Source organism: Mirounga leonina, unplaced genomic scaffold, assembly GCF_011800145.1.
Source record: "Mirounga leonina isolate KUSES-001 unplaced genomic scaffold, KU_Mleo_1.0 Mir_101664, whole genome shotgun sequence".
NCBI classification, from domain to species: domain Eukaryota; kingdom Metazoa; phylum Chordata; class Mammalia; order Carnivora; family Phocidae; genus Mirounga; species Mirounga leonina.
This window is the reverse complement of record NW_023270175.1, coordinates 229966-244141: the sequence shown is the minus strand read 5'-3', so window position 1 is coordinate 244141 and position 14176 is coordinate 229966. Positions and strand designations below refer to the sequence as shown.

Here is a 14176-nt window from a genome sequence, read left to right as displayed (position 1 = left end):
TATGTAGCACATAGTAGGGGCTCAATAGTAATTGTTAAATGAATAAATGAAGTTTTGGATTTTTATTGGATTTACTGCAACGTTAAATAGCAACTATCTCTATTATTTATCCAAAAAGAACTGGTTCGAAATCTTTCAAATCTGCTCCAACAGGACCCCCTAAATGATATACTCGGTAAAGTTTATGCATAGTGATATTGTAGCATCATAGTCTAAGCCCTTCCAGCTAATTCATAAAAGATGAATACTGGCAGTGGTGCTCAGTAGTTAATTACTGGAATCAGGAAAAAATAGAACCCATGTTTTGTTTTGTTTTGTTTTGTTTTACAATACTACACACAATAAAGATGTACAGTGACGTATGGGCACACATTTGGATTCTCGTATTGTTCTACTGACAATCTGCTGATAGTGCCTGTCCCTAAGAATTAAGGTGTCTACTTGGGTAGTTATCATGCCTATGTATAAATGTGCCCTGATGTGGCATTATAAGTGTCAGTTTTCGCGTACTTACACAACAGAGTAAGTAAATGACTTTTAGGGCCAATAATAGGTATCATTTAGGTTATTGATTGTTTTCCTCCCCTCAGATCTGGATGATCTGTTATAGTCACCCCCCAAGTGTAAAGTAGTAAGAGCAGACAAGATAATATTTTATTTTATTAAATGGCGATATTCTAAGATATTTGAAACACTTTAAATATATCATGAAATTAATTTTGGTAGTCACTAAATTTGGTGTGCAGATAACAGCCACATTAATTTTCCTCATCTTTAAAATTGGACTAATGAAAGTAGTCACAGTTGTTGAAAAATTAAGTAAGTTCATATGGATAAAGTGCTTAAAACAGCGTCTGGCACATACTATCGGTTCAATGAATGCTAGTGATTGTTAATATTATTCTAAAAAGAAGATAATGGCATAACATAAAATCTTAAAATACTAGAACTGTAGGAGCCATTAGATAGCCACTAGTTCAGTGTTCTTCAAACTGCATTGCGAGGCATTAATGAGGGCATGAAGTCAATTTATTGGGTCATAACCAGCAATTAAAAATATGAAAAAGAATAGAATAGAAAATGTCAGAATGCATCACATAAAATCAGGGTAAGGGTTGTTTCATAAAATATTTGTTTTAGATTTGTTGGTGTGTGTGTGTGTGTGTATACTACATTGTGATGTAAAATGTTTTTCTTACTATAGATTCTGGCCAGAAAAGCTTGAAAACAGCTGCTATAGTTTAACCCCCTTTTACTACACATGAAGAAATTGAGGCCCAGAAAAGGGAACTCGCATGACCAAGACCTCCCAGTGATAAGTGACAGAGAATCAGAACTACCGATTACCCAGCCACTGTCCTTTGCATGACATAAAGCTGGACAGATCCTGAATTATCCCCCAAATATATCAATTTTCTATTTGAGAAACCTTGTTTTATTATAATTTCGGTTATTTTTATTTGAATAATCGTACTTAATCTTCTCATTCATTTCACTATCCTTTCGTTTGTTTGAATCTGGGAGGCAAGTCAACATCATTTCCCCGCCTGAGGCGTCGGGCATTGGAGGTACACTTGTAGGTTCATCTCACTTGTAAGATTACGACAGCGTGGGTAGAGATGTGGGGGAGGAAGAAAAAGAAGTGGCATGACTAGTTGGTGTTAAAGGGATGTGGAGAGTTCGGATGCTATCTCAAAGAGTATTTAGGTAAGCTCTCTAAACATCACCACGGTAACAAAAGAGGGCCTGAGGGTGGCTGCCTGGCAACCAGAGCACTACACCCTCTGGCTCAGTGCTGCCCTTTTCCAACATCTTTCATTTTTAAGGCTGCTCTTGATGATTTTATTAACTACATATCCTCTGTGTACAAGGATGAATCTGCATAGTTTACAATACCCCTAACTCACTGGAATCGGGAATGTTCCTATGTTACCTTTCTATCTGATATCGTATCTGTTTTGATTTATTTGTTGGCTATGTGTCTAGAAACAAAGGTCTCTAACACAAGCTCACCGTAACAGTGGTTTTAGGCTCCTTTTGCCCCTCAGGAGCTCAGTTACAGGCTCATATTTGTCCCCACGCCTTTGTTTATCCTAAGTACATATTAGATGCACAATAAATAGTTAATTGATGTTCTTCCCCCTTCTCTTCTGTCCATTCCAATCCTACTGTTTTTTTTTAATTATTTTATAGATCTTAGTGTGTTATATATTATATTATTATATATCTGTGAGAGACTTGGATTTTATATATATCTGTAAGAGACTTGGATTTTAAAACAGGATTTGGTCGGTTTTAATGTATTAGGTTTTTGTTTCCCTGCTTGACAAAGGGAGACTGCCAGTAAACTGCCAGGATTCTGCAGATTAATTTATCCCTGCTTATCCTTATTTGTGGTATTTAGCATGCTTCAGTGTTTATATTTCTCCTCTGAAGACTTTCTGTTTGTTGAAATGTGTGGCTAAAATTTGATGACATTTTGGAAATATGAACACCTGTGTGTATACTGGGTTGCCTTACCTGAAATGAACCTGGGCCAGAAAGTTGGTTCTCAATAGGCTATTTACCTAAAGATGTTCATGTTAATTTATTTTAAAAATAACAGCTTTATTGAAATATAATTCACGGAACATACAATTCACCCATTTAAAGTGGAAAATTCCATTGTTTTTAGTATACTCAAATAATTATACAGCCATCACCGTAATCTAACTTTAGAACATTTTATCATCCCATAAAGAAACCCTATACATATTAGCAGCCATTCTCAATTCCCACTTCCTGCCCCAGCCACTGCAAACACTAATCTACTTTCTGTCACTATGAATTTGCCTATTCTAGACATTTCATATAAAGGGAAACATAACATTGTGTCTGGCTTCTTTCACTTAGCATAATGGTTTCAAGTTTCATCCATGTTGTAGCATACTTTATTATTTGTTTTTGCTGAATATTATTTCATTTTATAGCTATACTACATTATGTTCATTCATTTCTCAGCTGATGGACATTTGAATTGTTTCCACTTTTTGCTATTGTGAGTAAGGCTATTATGAATATTAGTGTGTGAGATTTTGTGGGGACATATGTTTTCAGATTTCCTGTATAAATACCTAAGACTGAAATCGTTGGCTCATATGGCAACTCTATTTTTAACTTTTTGAGGAACTGCCAAACTGTATTCCAAAGTGTTGTACCATTTTACATTCCCACCAGCAATACACAAGAGTTTCAGTTCTTCCACATCCTTGCCTACATTTGTTATTTTCCGTCTTGGTTTATTGTACCCATCCTACTGGGTGTGAAATGGTATTTCATTGTGGTTTTCATTTGCATTTCTGTAATGACTAATAATTTTGAGCATCTTTAAGTGTTCTTATTATTGACCATTTTTATATATTCTTTGGAGGAATTCAATTCAGATCCTTTGCTTATTTTTAATTTGAGTTATTTATCTTTATTATTGAGTCATAAGAGGTCTTTATGTATTTTATGTATTCTGGATATAAGCCGCTTACCAGATATGTGATTTGCAGAAATTTTCTCCGGTTGCGTGGGTTGTCTTTTCACTTTCTTGATGGAGTCCTTCAAAGAATAAAAAATTTTAATTCATATATATATTTTTTTCTTGCTTGTGCATTTGGTGTCATATCTAAGAAACCATTGCCTAATCCAAGGTCACAAAGATTTATGTTTTTTAACTAAAAGTTTCATAGGTTTTAGTGGTTATATTTAGGTCTATGTTCCATATTGAGTTAATTTTTTTTTTATGTGATGTGAGGTAGGTGTCCAACTTCATGTTGGGCCTACGGATCTAGGTGTTCCATCACCATTTGTTGAAAAGACTTCTCTCCGCATTGAGTTGTCTTGCTACTCTTGTCCAAAAAAATCAATCAACCACAATTTTAAGGTTTCTTTCTGGACTCTCAATGCTATTCCACTGATTTATAGGTCGATTTTATTCATTTATTTGTCAGAGAGAGAAAGCACAAGCAGAGGGAACAGCAGACAGAGGGAGAAGCAGGCTCCCCACTGAGCAAGGAGCCCGATGCAGGACTCGATCCCAGGACCCTGAGATCATGACCCAAACTGAAGGCAGACGCTTAACTGACTGAGCCACCCAGGCATCCCTATAGATCTATTCTTATGCCAGTGCCCCACAGTCTTGATAGCTGTGTCTTTTTTTTTTAAAGATTTTATTTATTTATTTGAGAGAGAGAGAATGAGAGACAGAGAGCATGAGAGGGAGGAGGGTCAGAGGGAGAAGCAGACTCCCCACCGAGCAGGGAGCCCGATGCAGGACTTGATCCCGGGACTCCAGGATCATGACCTGAGCCGAAGGCAGTCGCTCAACCAACTGAGCCACCCAGGCGCCCCAATAGCTGTGTCTTTGTAGTAAGTTTTGAAATTGGAAAGTGTGAGTGCTCCAACTTTGTTCCTCTTTTCTAAGATTATTTTAGCTATTCTGGGTCCCTTACATTTACATAGGGATTTTAGGATTAGCTTATCAAATCCTGCAAAAATGGCAGCTGGTATTTTGAATTGCAGACATTAGTCCATTTACATTTTTCCATCTTTATTGAGATATAATTGACATATAGCATTGTTTAAGTTTAAGATGTACAATGTGGTGACTTGATATGCATATATATTGTGAACTGATTATAATAAGGTTGTTTAACACAACCTTCATCTCATATAATTACAATTTTTTGTTGATGTTGTTATGCTGAGAACACTTAAGATTTACTCTCTTAGCAACTTTCAAGTATTCATTATGGTACTATTAACTATAATCATCGTACTGCACATAAGATCTTCAGTACTTATTCCTCTTATAACTGGAAGTTTGTAGCTTTTGACCAACATCTCCTCATATATCCCACACCACAGCCCACAGCCCTGGAAACCACCAATCTACTCTGCTTCTATGGTTTTGGCTTTTGTAGATTTCACATATAAGGGAGGTTATACAGTATTTGTCTTTCTCTAACTTGTTTCACTTAGTATAATGCTCAAGGTTTATCTATGTCATCACAAATGGCAGGATTTCCTTATTTTTGTGGCTGAAACATATAATACTATAATATTACACACACACACATATATATGTGTGTATATATATATATCTGCAAAGAAGTGTGATCAACATTCTACATGAAATTTCCTCTTGAGGCATTACCTGACTTTTAACCTGTGCCTGTTCAGGGTGAGAGGCAAAGAAACCAAGCATAAAGTAGCTGCTAAAATTTGACAAAGCTAAACAGAGTCATTATATCACAGAATGCTAGGAAGGCAAAAATAGGAATTCAGGAATCTCCAAAGTACCCTAGTAAACAACCTAGGTTTTTAGTTGAGCCCCAGGAAGGGTTGCACCATGTGAGTAAGGTTAAACTGGCAATAGACCAGCCTCAAATGCGTTAAGATGATCTACTCCCACTATGTCTGTTGTTTAGAAAAAAACATTTTATCTTCTTCTGAGGAAGATATCATTTAGAACCACTACAATTTTCTATGCACAAAGTCTAGCATTCAATAAAGAAATTACCAGATATGCTAGGAAACAGGACCAAATGACAAAAAAATCAAGAAAACAAACAACAGAAACAAACACATAGGTGATTAAAAAGTTGGAGTAAACAGAATGAATGGCCTTTAAAATAACTATGAATAATATGTTCAATAAATAAAGTAAATAATAGATAATTTTACCAGAGATACAAAAATTATAAAGTCAAATGAAAAATCAATAATTAATCAAATAACTGAAATTAAGAATCGAATGGATAAATTTCACCAAGATTAAACAGAAGTGAGGATTACTAGACAGGACACTAATAGGTCTAGTATCCAGACTAAAGCTCAGAGAGAAAAACATTGGATAATATAGAAAAAAGAATGAGATGGAGATAGCATGGTGGAAAGATCTAACATATATGTACCTGGAATCTGAGAATAAGAGAAAAAGAGGGCAAAAACAGTATTTGAAGAAATATTTGTCAAGGATTTTTTTTTTTACAACTGAAGGAAGTTCTCAAGCTACATGTTCTAGATACTGTATGGATCTAAAGCAGCATAATAACTGTGGCAGGCATCCTAATTCATTCCCCAAAATGTCCATATCCTAATCCTCAGAACTGTGTATGTATTACGTTACATGGTAGAAAGGAATTAAAGTTGTAGATGAAATCAGTGTTGTTAATCAACTGAATTTAAGATAAGAAAGGTGTCCTGGATCTAGGTGGGCCCTTAAAAATGGAAGAAGAAGGCAGCAGTTGAAGATGTGAAATGAGGACTTGAACAATCATTGTTGGCTTTAAAGATAGAAGAGGGCATCATAAGCCAAGGAATGCAGGTGGTCTCTAGAATTTGGAAATGGCCCTCAGCTTATAGCCTGCAATAATACTGGGCCCTCAGTCCTGTAAGCACAAGGAATTGAATTCTGTGAACAGCTTAAATGAGTAAAAAAATAGATTCTTTCCTAGAGCCTCCAGAATGAAACTCATTCCTGCTGACAATTTTATATTAGCCATTGAGACCCACACTGGACTTCTGACCTACAGAACTGTAAGACAACAAATTTGTGTTGTTTTAAGTCACTGCACTTATAATAATTTTTATGGCAACAATAGAAAACTAATATAGTGAGGAAGAAAACCAGACATAGGTACATCAAAGTAAAACTGATGGATACCAGAAACAGAGAACAATTTTAAAGTAACTAGAGAACAAAGACACATTATCTTTGCAGGAGCAATAATCTTGACAACTAAATTTTCAAAAGAAATAAAAAAGAAAATGACCTGACATCTCCAAACTGCTGAGCAAAATATGTTCCGACCAGGCAAAAATTCTTTCAAAATGAAGGTGAATCAAAAAGGTTTAAGAGAAACACAAAATCTGAGAGAATTTATAACTATCAGACATGCACTACGAGAAATACTAAAGGGAGTTATTTAGGCAAAAGGAAAATGATCCCAAATGGAAACAGGTAATTTAAGAAGGAATGAAGAACACCAAAGAGTTAATATAGGTAAATCTACAAAAATATTGTCTATTCAAAAGAACAACAATGATATATTTTGGAGTTTAAAATATATGTACAATTAAAATACATGATAATAGCAAAGATGAGAAGGTATAAATGGAGTTGAAGTGTTATAAGGTTCTTACCTTGTCTGGAAAGTGGTAAAAGCACTACCTTAAGGTAGATTTTTTTTTATTAGTTATACATTATTTTTATTTTTTAATTTTATTATTATGTTATGTTAGTCACCATACAGTACATCATTAGTTTTTGATGTAGTGTTCCATGATTCATTGTTTGTGTATAACACTCAGTGCCCTGCTTAATACCCATCACCGGGCTAACCCATCCTCCCACCCCCCTCCCCTCTAGAACCCTCAGTTTGTTTCTTGGAGCCCATAGTCTCTCATGGTTCATCTCCCCCTCCGATTTCCCCCACTTCATTTTTCCCTTCCTACTATCTTCTTTTTTTTTTTTTTAACATATAATGTATTATTTGTTTCAAAGGTACAGGTCTGTGATTCAACAGTCTTACACAATTCACAGTGCTCACTATAGCACATACCCCCCCTTATGTCCATCACCCAGCCACCCTATCCCTCCCACCCCCCCACCACTCTAGCAACCCTCAGGTAGTTTCCTGAGATTAAGAGTCTTTAAGGTAGATCTTAATAAGCCAAGAAGGATGTTGTAATTGTGAGAACTTAACTATTAGTAAAAAAAAAAAAGGTATCGCAGAGAAGCAATAAGAGTGTTAAAAATGAAATAATAAACAACTTGGTTAATCTAAAAGAAATCAGTAAAGGAAAAAAAAAACAGAATAAAGAAGACAGGGCAAACAGAAAACAAGTAGTAAAATGGTAGATTAAACCCAAATTTCCCAGTAATCACATTAAATATAAATGGAGTAAGCACTCCAATTGAAAAACAAGATTGTCAGACTGGATTTAAAAATAATTACAACTATGTGTGACTTATAAGAGACATACCTTAAATAAGACATAGAAAGTTTGAAAGTAAGTGTTGAAAAAGAATAACATGCAAACATGAACCAAAATAAGGCAGCTAAAGTTAAACTACTATAAGACAAATTAGATTTTAAGACAAAAAGCATTATGAGAGATACTAGATATATCGCAATGATTAAAGGATCAATTCAACAAGTTAGAGAAAACCATAAGTAGTATGCACAAAATAAAATAGCTCCAAAATGTATTAAGTGAAAGCTGACAGAACTCTAAACATAAATAGATAAATCTACAAACATGTGTGGAGATTTTGAATAAGCAGACAAAATCAAAGGTATGGGTATAGAAGCATGAACAAGACTATCAAATATGTCCTAATATATTTAGAACATTGTATGCAACAAATGTAGAATACACATTCTTTTCAAATTGTTCCTGGACTATTTATCAAAACTGACCATATGCCGAGCCACAAAGCAATTCTCAACAAATTTCAAGTGGCTGAAATCAGAGTATATTCTCTGACCACAGTGGAATTAAGGTAGAAATCAATAACAAAAAGACTAGAAACCTCCAAATATTGAGAAATTAAGCAGTATGTTTCTAAATAACTCAATATCAAAGAAAGATTCAAAATGGAAAATATAGAGGTGCCTGGGTGGCTCATTTAAGTGTCGAACTCTTGATCTTAGCTCAGGTCATGATCTCAGGTCATGAGATCGACCTCCACGCTGGGGGCTCTGTGCTGGGTGTGGAGCCTGCTTAAGATTTTCTCTCTCCCACTATGGACTCTGAGAAACAAACTGAGGGTTCTAGAGGGGAGGGAGGTGGGGGGATGGGTTAGCCTCGTGATGGGTATTAAAGAGGTCACGTATTGAATGGAGCACTGGGTGTTATAGGCAAGCAATGCATCATGGAACACTACATCAAAAACTAATGATGTAATGTATGGTGATTAACATAACATAATAAAATAATTAAAAAAAAAGATTTTATCTCTCCTCCCTCTGCCCCTCCGTCCCTCACACATGAGATGATCTCTCTCTCCCCCTCTCTTTCTAAAAAAAATAATAAAATAAAATAAAGCAAAATAGAAATTATAAAGTATTTTGAACTGAATTATAATAAAACTATGACATTACAACTTATCTAATTCATCTAAAGCAGTTCTTAGAGAGAGAGCTTTAAAGCCTTATATGTATATATTAGAAGGGATGAAAGGCTAAAAATCAATGATGTAACCATCCACCTGTATAAGGTTAAAAAATAGCAAATTAAACTCCAAGAAAGGAGGAGGAAGATGGTAAGAGCAGAAATCAAAAAAATAGAAAACAGACAGTAGAGAAGATTAACAAAGCCAAAAGTTGGTTCTTTGAAAAGACCAATTAAATTGATAAGTCTGTAGCAATATTACAAGAAAAACAGAGAAAATATAAATTACAAGTATCAGTCATGAAAAAGGGACATCAGTACAGAATCTATAGATATTGAAAGATGAGAAGATATTATGAATAATAAATTTGATAATTTGCATAAAATGCACAAATTATGTAAAAACCACAACTTACCAAAACTGGTTTCAAGAAGATATATAAAATCCAAATAGTCTTATACATATTAAACAAATTGGTTCCACAATTAAATATGTTCCTACAAAGAATGGATGGATTCACAGTGGATTGTCACTAATATTTCAGGGATAAAATAAAATGAATGTTACTTGAACTCCTCCAGAAATTAAAAAAAAGAGTGAATGACACATTTCCTTATGTGTTTTATGAGGCCATTATAATCTTGATGCTAAAACCTATAGAAGACATTATAAGAAAGGCATATCATCGACCAAATCTCTTGTGAATGTAGATGCAAAACTCCTACATAAAATATTAGCAATATAAATCCAGGGATTATGAGGATAGTACATCATAACCAAGTTGGATTTATTCCAGGAATGAAAGAATGGTTTAACATTTAAAAGGCAGTGTGGTGATGAGCACTGGGTGTTATATGCAACTAATGAATTGTTGAACACTACATCGAAGACTAATGATGTACTATATGGTGGCTAATTGAACATAATAAAAGTAAATAAATAAAAGGCAATAATGTAATTCATCACATTAACAGAAAAGAATATATGATCATCACAAGAGAGGCAGAAAAAAGGTCTTTGATAAAATTCAACACTTATTCATGTGAAAAAATCTTGGAAAACTAGGAATTGAAGGAAAATTTCTTAATCTGATATAGGGTATTAAAACACACCCAACACAAGGCATATTAATAGTAAACTATTGAAAGCTTTCCCTCTAAGATCAGAAATGAGACCTGGTTGTCTGTATTACCATTTCTAATCAAACTTGAACTGGATATTTTAGAAAATAAATTAAGAAAGAGAAATGGAACTTACAAAGATTGGAAAGGAAGAAATAAGTGTTTCATTATTTACAGATGACATGGTTGTAAATTTGGAAATTCTAAAAGTATTTACAAAAAACTTATTAGAATTAATAAATAAATTTAGCAAGTTTGCCTGATATAAGATCACTCACTGTATGTATTGGTTAGTGTTCTCTAGAGATACAGAACTAATAGGATATATATAGGAAGGGATTTATTATAAGGAATTGCTTTACACAATTGGGGAGGTTGTGAAGTTCCACAGTCTGCCATCTGCAGGCTGGAGATCCAGGAAAGCCAGTGGTGTAATTCAGTCAGTCTGAAGCCCTGACAATGAAGATCCAGGCCAGCAGAAGATTGATATCCCAGCTCAAGCGATCAGGCAGGAAGGGCTAGATTCTTCCTCTGCCTTTTTGTTGTATCCAGGCCCTCAACAGACTGGATGATGCCAACTCATACCAGAGAAGGCAAACTACTTCATGGGTCCACCTAGTCAAATGCTAAGTTCATCCAGAAACACCCTCACAGACACACTGAGAAATAACGTTCAGTCAAATATCTAAGCACCCTGTGATCCAGTCAACTTGACACAAAAAATTAACCATCACAGTATACAAAAATGATTTATATTTCTATGTTAGTGACAAGCAGAAAATAAAATGAAAAATACCAGTGGTATTAGTTTCAAAAATTATCAAATATTGAGGATTAAAATTAACAAAAGATATACAATACCTTTACAAAGAAAACTACAAAAACATTGAGAGAAATTAACAAAGACCTAAATAAAAAGAGAATTGTATATTTTTTACTATTATTATTATGCAACTAGCCAACATATAGTACATCATTAGTTTTTGATGTAGTGTTCAACGATTCATTAGTTGTGTATAACACCCAGTACTCATCACAACATGTGCCCTCCTTAATACCCATTCCCCGGCTACCCCATCCCCCCACCCCCCTCCCTTCTGTAACCCTCAGTTTGTTTCCTGGAGTCCAGAGTTATACATGGTTTGTCTCCCTCTCTGATTTCTTCCCATTCAGTTTTCCCTCCCTTCCCCTATGGTCCTCTGCGCTTATGTTCCACATATGAGTGAAACCATATGATAATTGTCTTTGTCTGCTTGACTTCTTTCACTTAGCATAATCCCCTCCAGTTACATCCATGTTGATGCAAATGGAAGACTCTATATTTTAAAGATGCTAATTTCCCTAACTTGATCTCTGATTCAAAATAATGCCAGTAAACTTTTTTAAATGAAAATCGACAAATGAATTTTAAATTTTACATAGAATTACAAATGGCAATAACAGTATAAAAAATCTTGTAGAAAAAACAAAGTTTGAAGATTTACAGAAATCAAATTATTTTACAAAGCTATAATAATTTAACCAGTGTACTATTGTTTCAAATATAGAAAAATTGAACAATGGTATAGTAGAGTCTGAAAAGAGATCTACATGTATACTGTCATTCAATTTATGATAAAAAAAATCCATCACAAGGCAGTAGGGGAGAAAATGGTCCTTTTGTTAAGTGGCTCTGGACCAACTGGGTTACCAAATAAATCCAAATGATCCTTTTTATCTATTTCAAACTATATACAAAATTTAATTCCAAATGGACCATAGATTAAAAGTGAGAGGTGAAACAAATAAAAGTTATTGAAGATAATATAAGGTAATGTCTTAGTGACTTTAATATAGTCAAGCATTCCTTAAAAAGGACACAAGAAACATTTACCCGAAACAAAAAAATAAATTCTACTTTATTAAAATTAAGACATTATTAAGAGAGTGAAAGGCAGGTCACAGAATGGGAGAAACTACTTTCAATACTTATATCTGAGAAAGGACTTATATTCAGAATTATACAGAACTACAAATCAATAAGGATAAAGGTAACCCAATTATTATTTTTTATCATTTTAAACAAGAAGTTTATTTAAACAACAAGATGCTTGAAGGGAAAACTATCTAGGATTCATTTTTTTTATCCCTACTTAAGGACAGATTGCCCTGTATGTAATAGCTACATACAAAAAAGTTATAAAATGGTCCTTGGTTTTACAATGGTGAATGAAAAACTTTAAAATTCTCCAATTGAACAAGGTATGCATGGATTTTTATGTTGTTCTTTTTTTGTTAAACAGTGAGAGCAAAACAGCTTACTGGAATATAAAGATAAGAGCTGAATGAGCATGCTACTAAAGGAGAAAGGGCATTTTCACAGAACCAGTATTTTTCCCCATCCCATCTCCATTTGATGCCGATCAAAACATACCACTGGCCATTTAGTTAAAAAAATGCAATATGCTTGTGCATATACACAGTTACTTTATGTACAATAAAGCAATAGGGAAGGGGAACATGAAAGAATAGAGAAAACTATACCATAGTACTATGGTGGGATGCAGGGGAACCAAATTGCGGTTTTCTTTTTTTTAGAGAGGGAGAGAGAAGGAGAAGGGGAGGGGGAGTGGCACAGGGAGGAGGAGAGAGAGAATCTTAAGCAGGCTCCGCACCCAGCGTGGAGCTGGATTATGGGAATCTATCTCACCACACTGAGATAATGACCTGAGCGAAAATCAAGGGTCAGATGCTTAATTGAATGAGCCACCCAGGTGCCCACCAAATTGTGGTTTTCTAATTGAGAATGTCTTCTTGGTTTCGAGGAACAGTTTTGGAGTAAAGTAGCAGGTTCCCTTTTTAGTAGACACCTCCAGTCTGCTGCTGGAACACACCAATTGTATCTTCAGCCTCCATTTCTAACTGTGTAGGTATGTCTGTTTCATTGATTGGATGTCTATCAAATAGGAATCTGATCTGCCTCATTGATAAACTCTTTCTTTTTTTTAAACTTTTTTTTTTTTCTAAGATTTTATTTATTTGAGAGAGAGAGAATGAGAGACAGAGAGCATGACAGAGAGGAGGGTCAGAGGGAGAAGCAGATTCCCCGCTGAGCAGGGAGCCCGATGCAGGACTCGATCCCGGGACTCCAGGATCATGACCGGAGCCGAAGGCCGTCGCTTAACCAACTGAGCCACCCAGGCGCCCCGATAAACCCTTTCACAATAGGTTTTCATTAGTTTACTAAGTGGTGTATGCCTCTTTGTTTTTTTTTAAGATTTTATTTATTTATTTGACAGAGAGATACACAATGAGAGAGGGAACACAAGCAGGGGGAGTGGGAGAGGGAGAAGCAGGCTTCCCGCCGAGCAGGGAGCCCGATGCGGCGCTCGATCCCAGGACCCTGGGATCATGACCTGAGCCGAAGGCAGACGCTTAACGCCTGAGCCACCCAGGTGCCCTAGTGGTGTATGCCTCTTAATCTTAAACTGTACCACAGAACCATCCTGTCCCTCTACCTTCCAATTAATATGGTCATTGTTCTCAGTCTTGACTCCTTCCTTGGTCTTTTCATCAGCCATGGTGAGTACCAGAATCTCCTCAGCTGCTGCTTCACAAAAGAGGTACCAGGTCCACACCCAATGAGCACACTAGCAGCACCAGGAGTGACAGAAGAAGGAGGCAACCTAATTATTTTTAGTGACAAATCTTGAACAGCTCCACCAAAAATACAATATCCAAATGGCCAATAAGACAATAAATAGGCACTCAATTTTGTTAGTTATCAAGTAAATGCAAATTAAAATCACAATTAGATAATACTCTACATCCCTTGAGGAACACTAAAATTTAAAAAAAAAATAGACATGTCAGCAAGGATGTGGGAACTAATACATTGCTGGTAGGAATATAAATTGATAAAATTGCT

At 35.2% G+C, this 14176-nt stretch overlaps 1 protein-coding gene across 2 annotated transcripts; it reads right to left on the bottom strand.

The window, feature by feature from the left end:
• Positions 1 to 13107: 13107 nt before the first annotated feature.
• On the bottom strand, positions 13108 to 13829 carry LOC118011278 (small ubiquitin-related modifier 2-like). Of its 2 annotated transcripts, none has more exons than XM_035005908.1 (3): positions 13723 to 13829; positions 13464 to 13506; positions 13108 to 13242 (listed from the first exon to the last, which is right to left on the bottom strand). In XM_035005908.1, the coding sequence occupies exons 1-3, from the start codon at positions 13827 to 13829 to the stop codon at positions 13108 to 13110; spliced, it is 285 nt and encodes a 94-aa protein (XP_034861799.1). The 2 variants fall into 2 exon arrangements, with proteins under 2 accessions (XP_034861799.1, XP_034861809.1); XM_035005918.1 differs by having other exon boundaries at positions 13108 to 13170.
• Positions 13830 to 14176: the final 347 nt, after the last annotated feature.

Excerpts from the sequence above, each read along its gene's own strand:
- LOC118011278 (XM_035005908.1), bottom strand. The coding sequence starts at position 13,829 with ATGGCTGATGAAAAGACCAAGGAAGGAGTCAAGACTGAGAACAATGAC. Across the intron at positions 13,507-13,722 it reads GTACAGTTTAAGATTAAGAG|GCATACACCACTTAGTAAAC; the intron begins GCATACACCACT and ends AAAAACAAAGAG. Across the intron at positions 13,243-13,463 it reads TGAAAACCTATTGTGAAAGG|AGTTTATCAATGAGGCAGAT; the intron begins GTTTATCGGGGC and ends AAAAAAAGAAAG.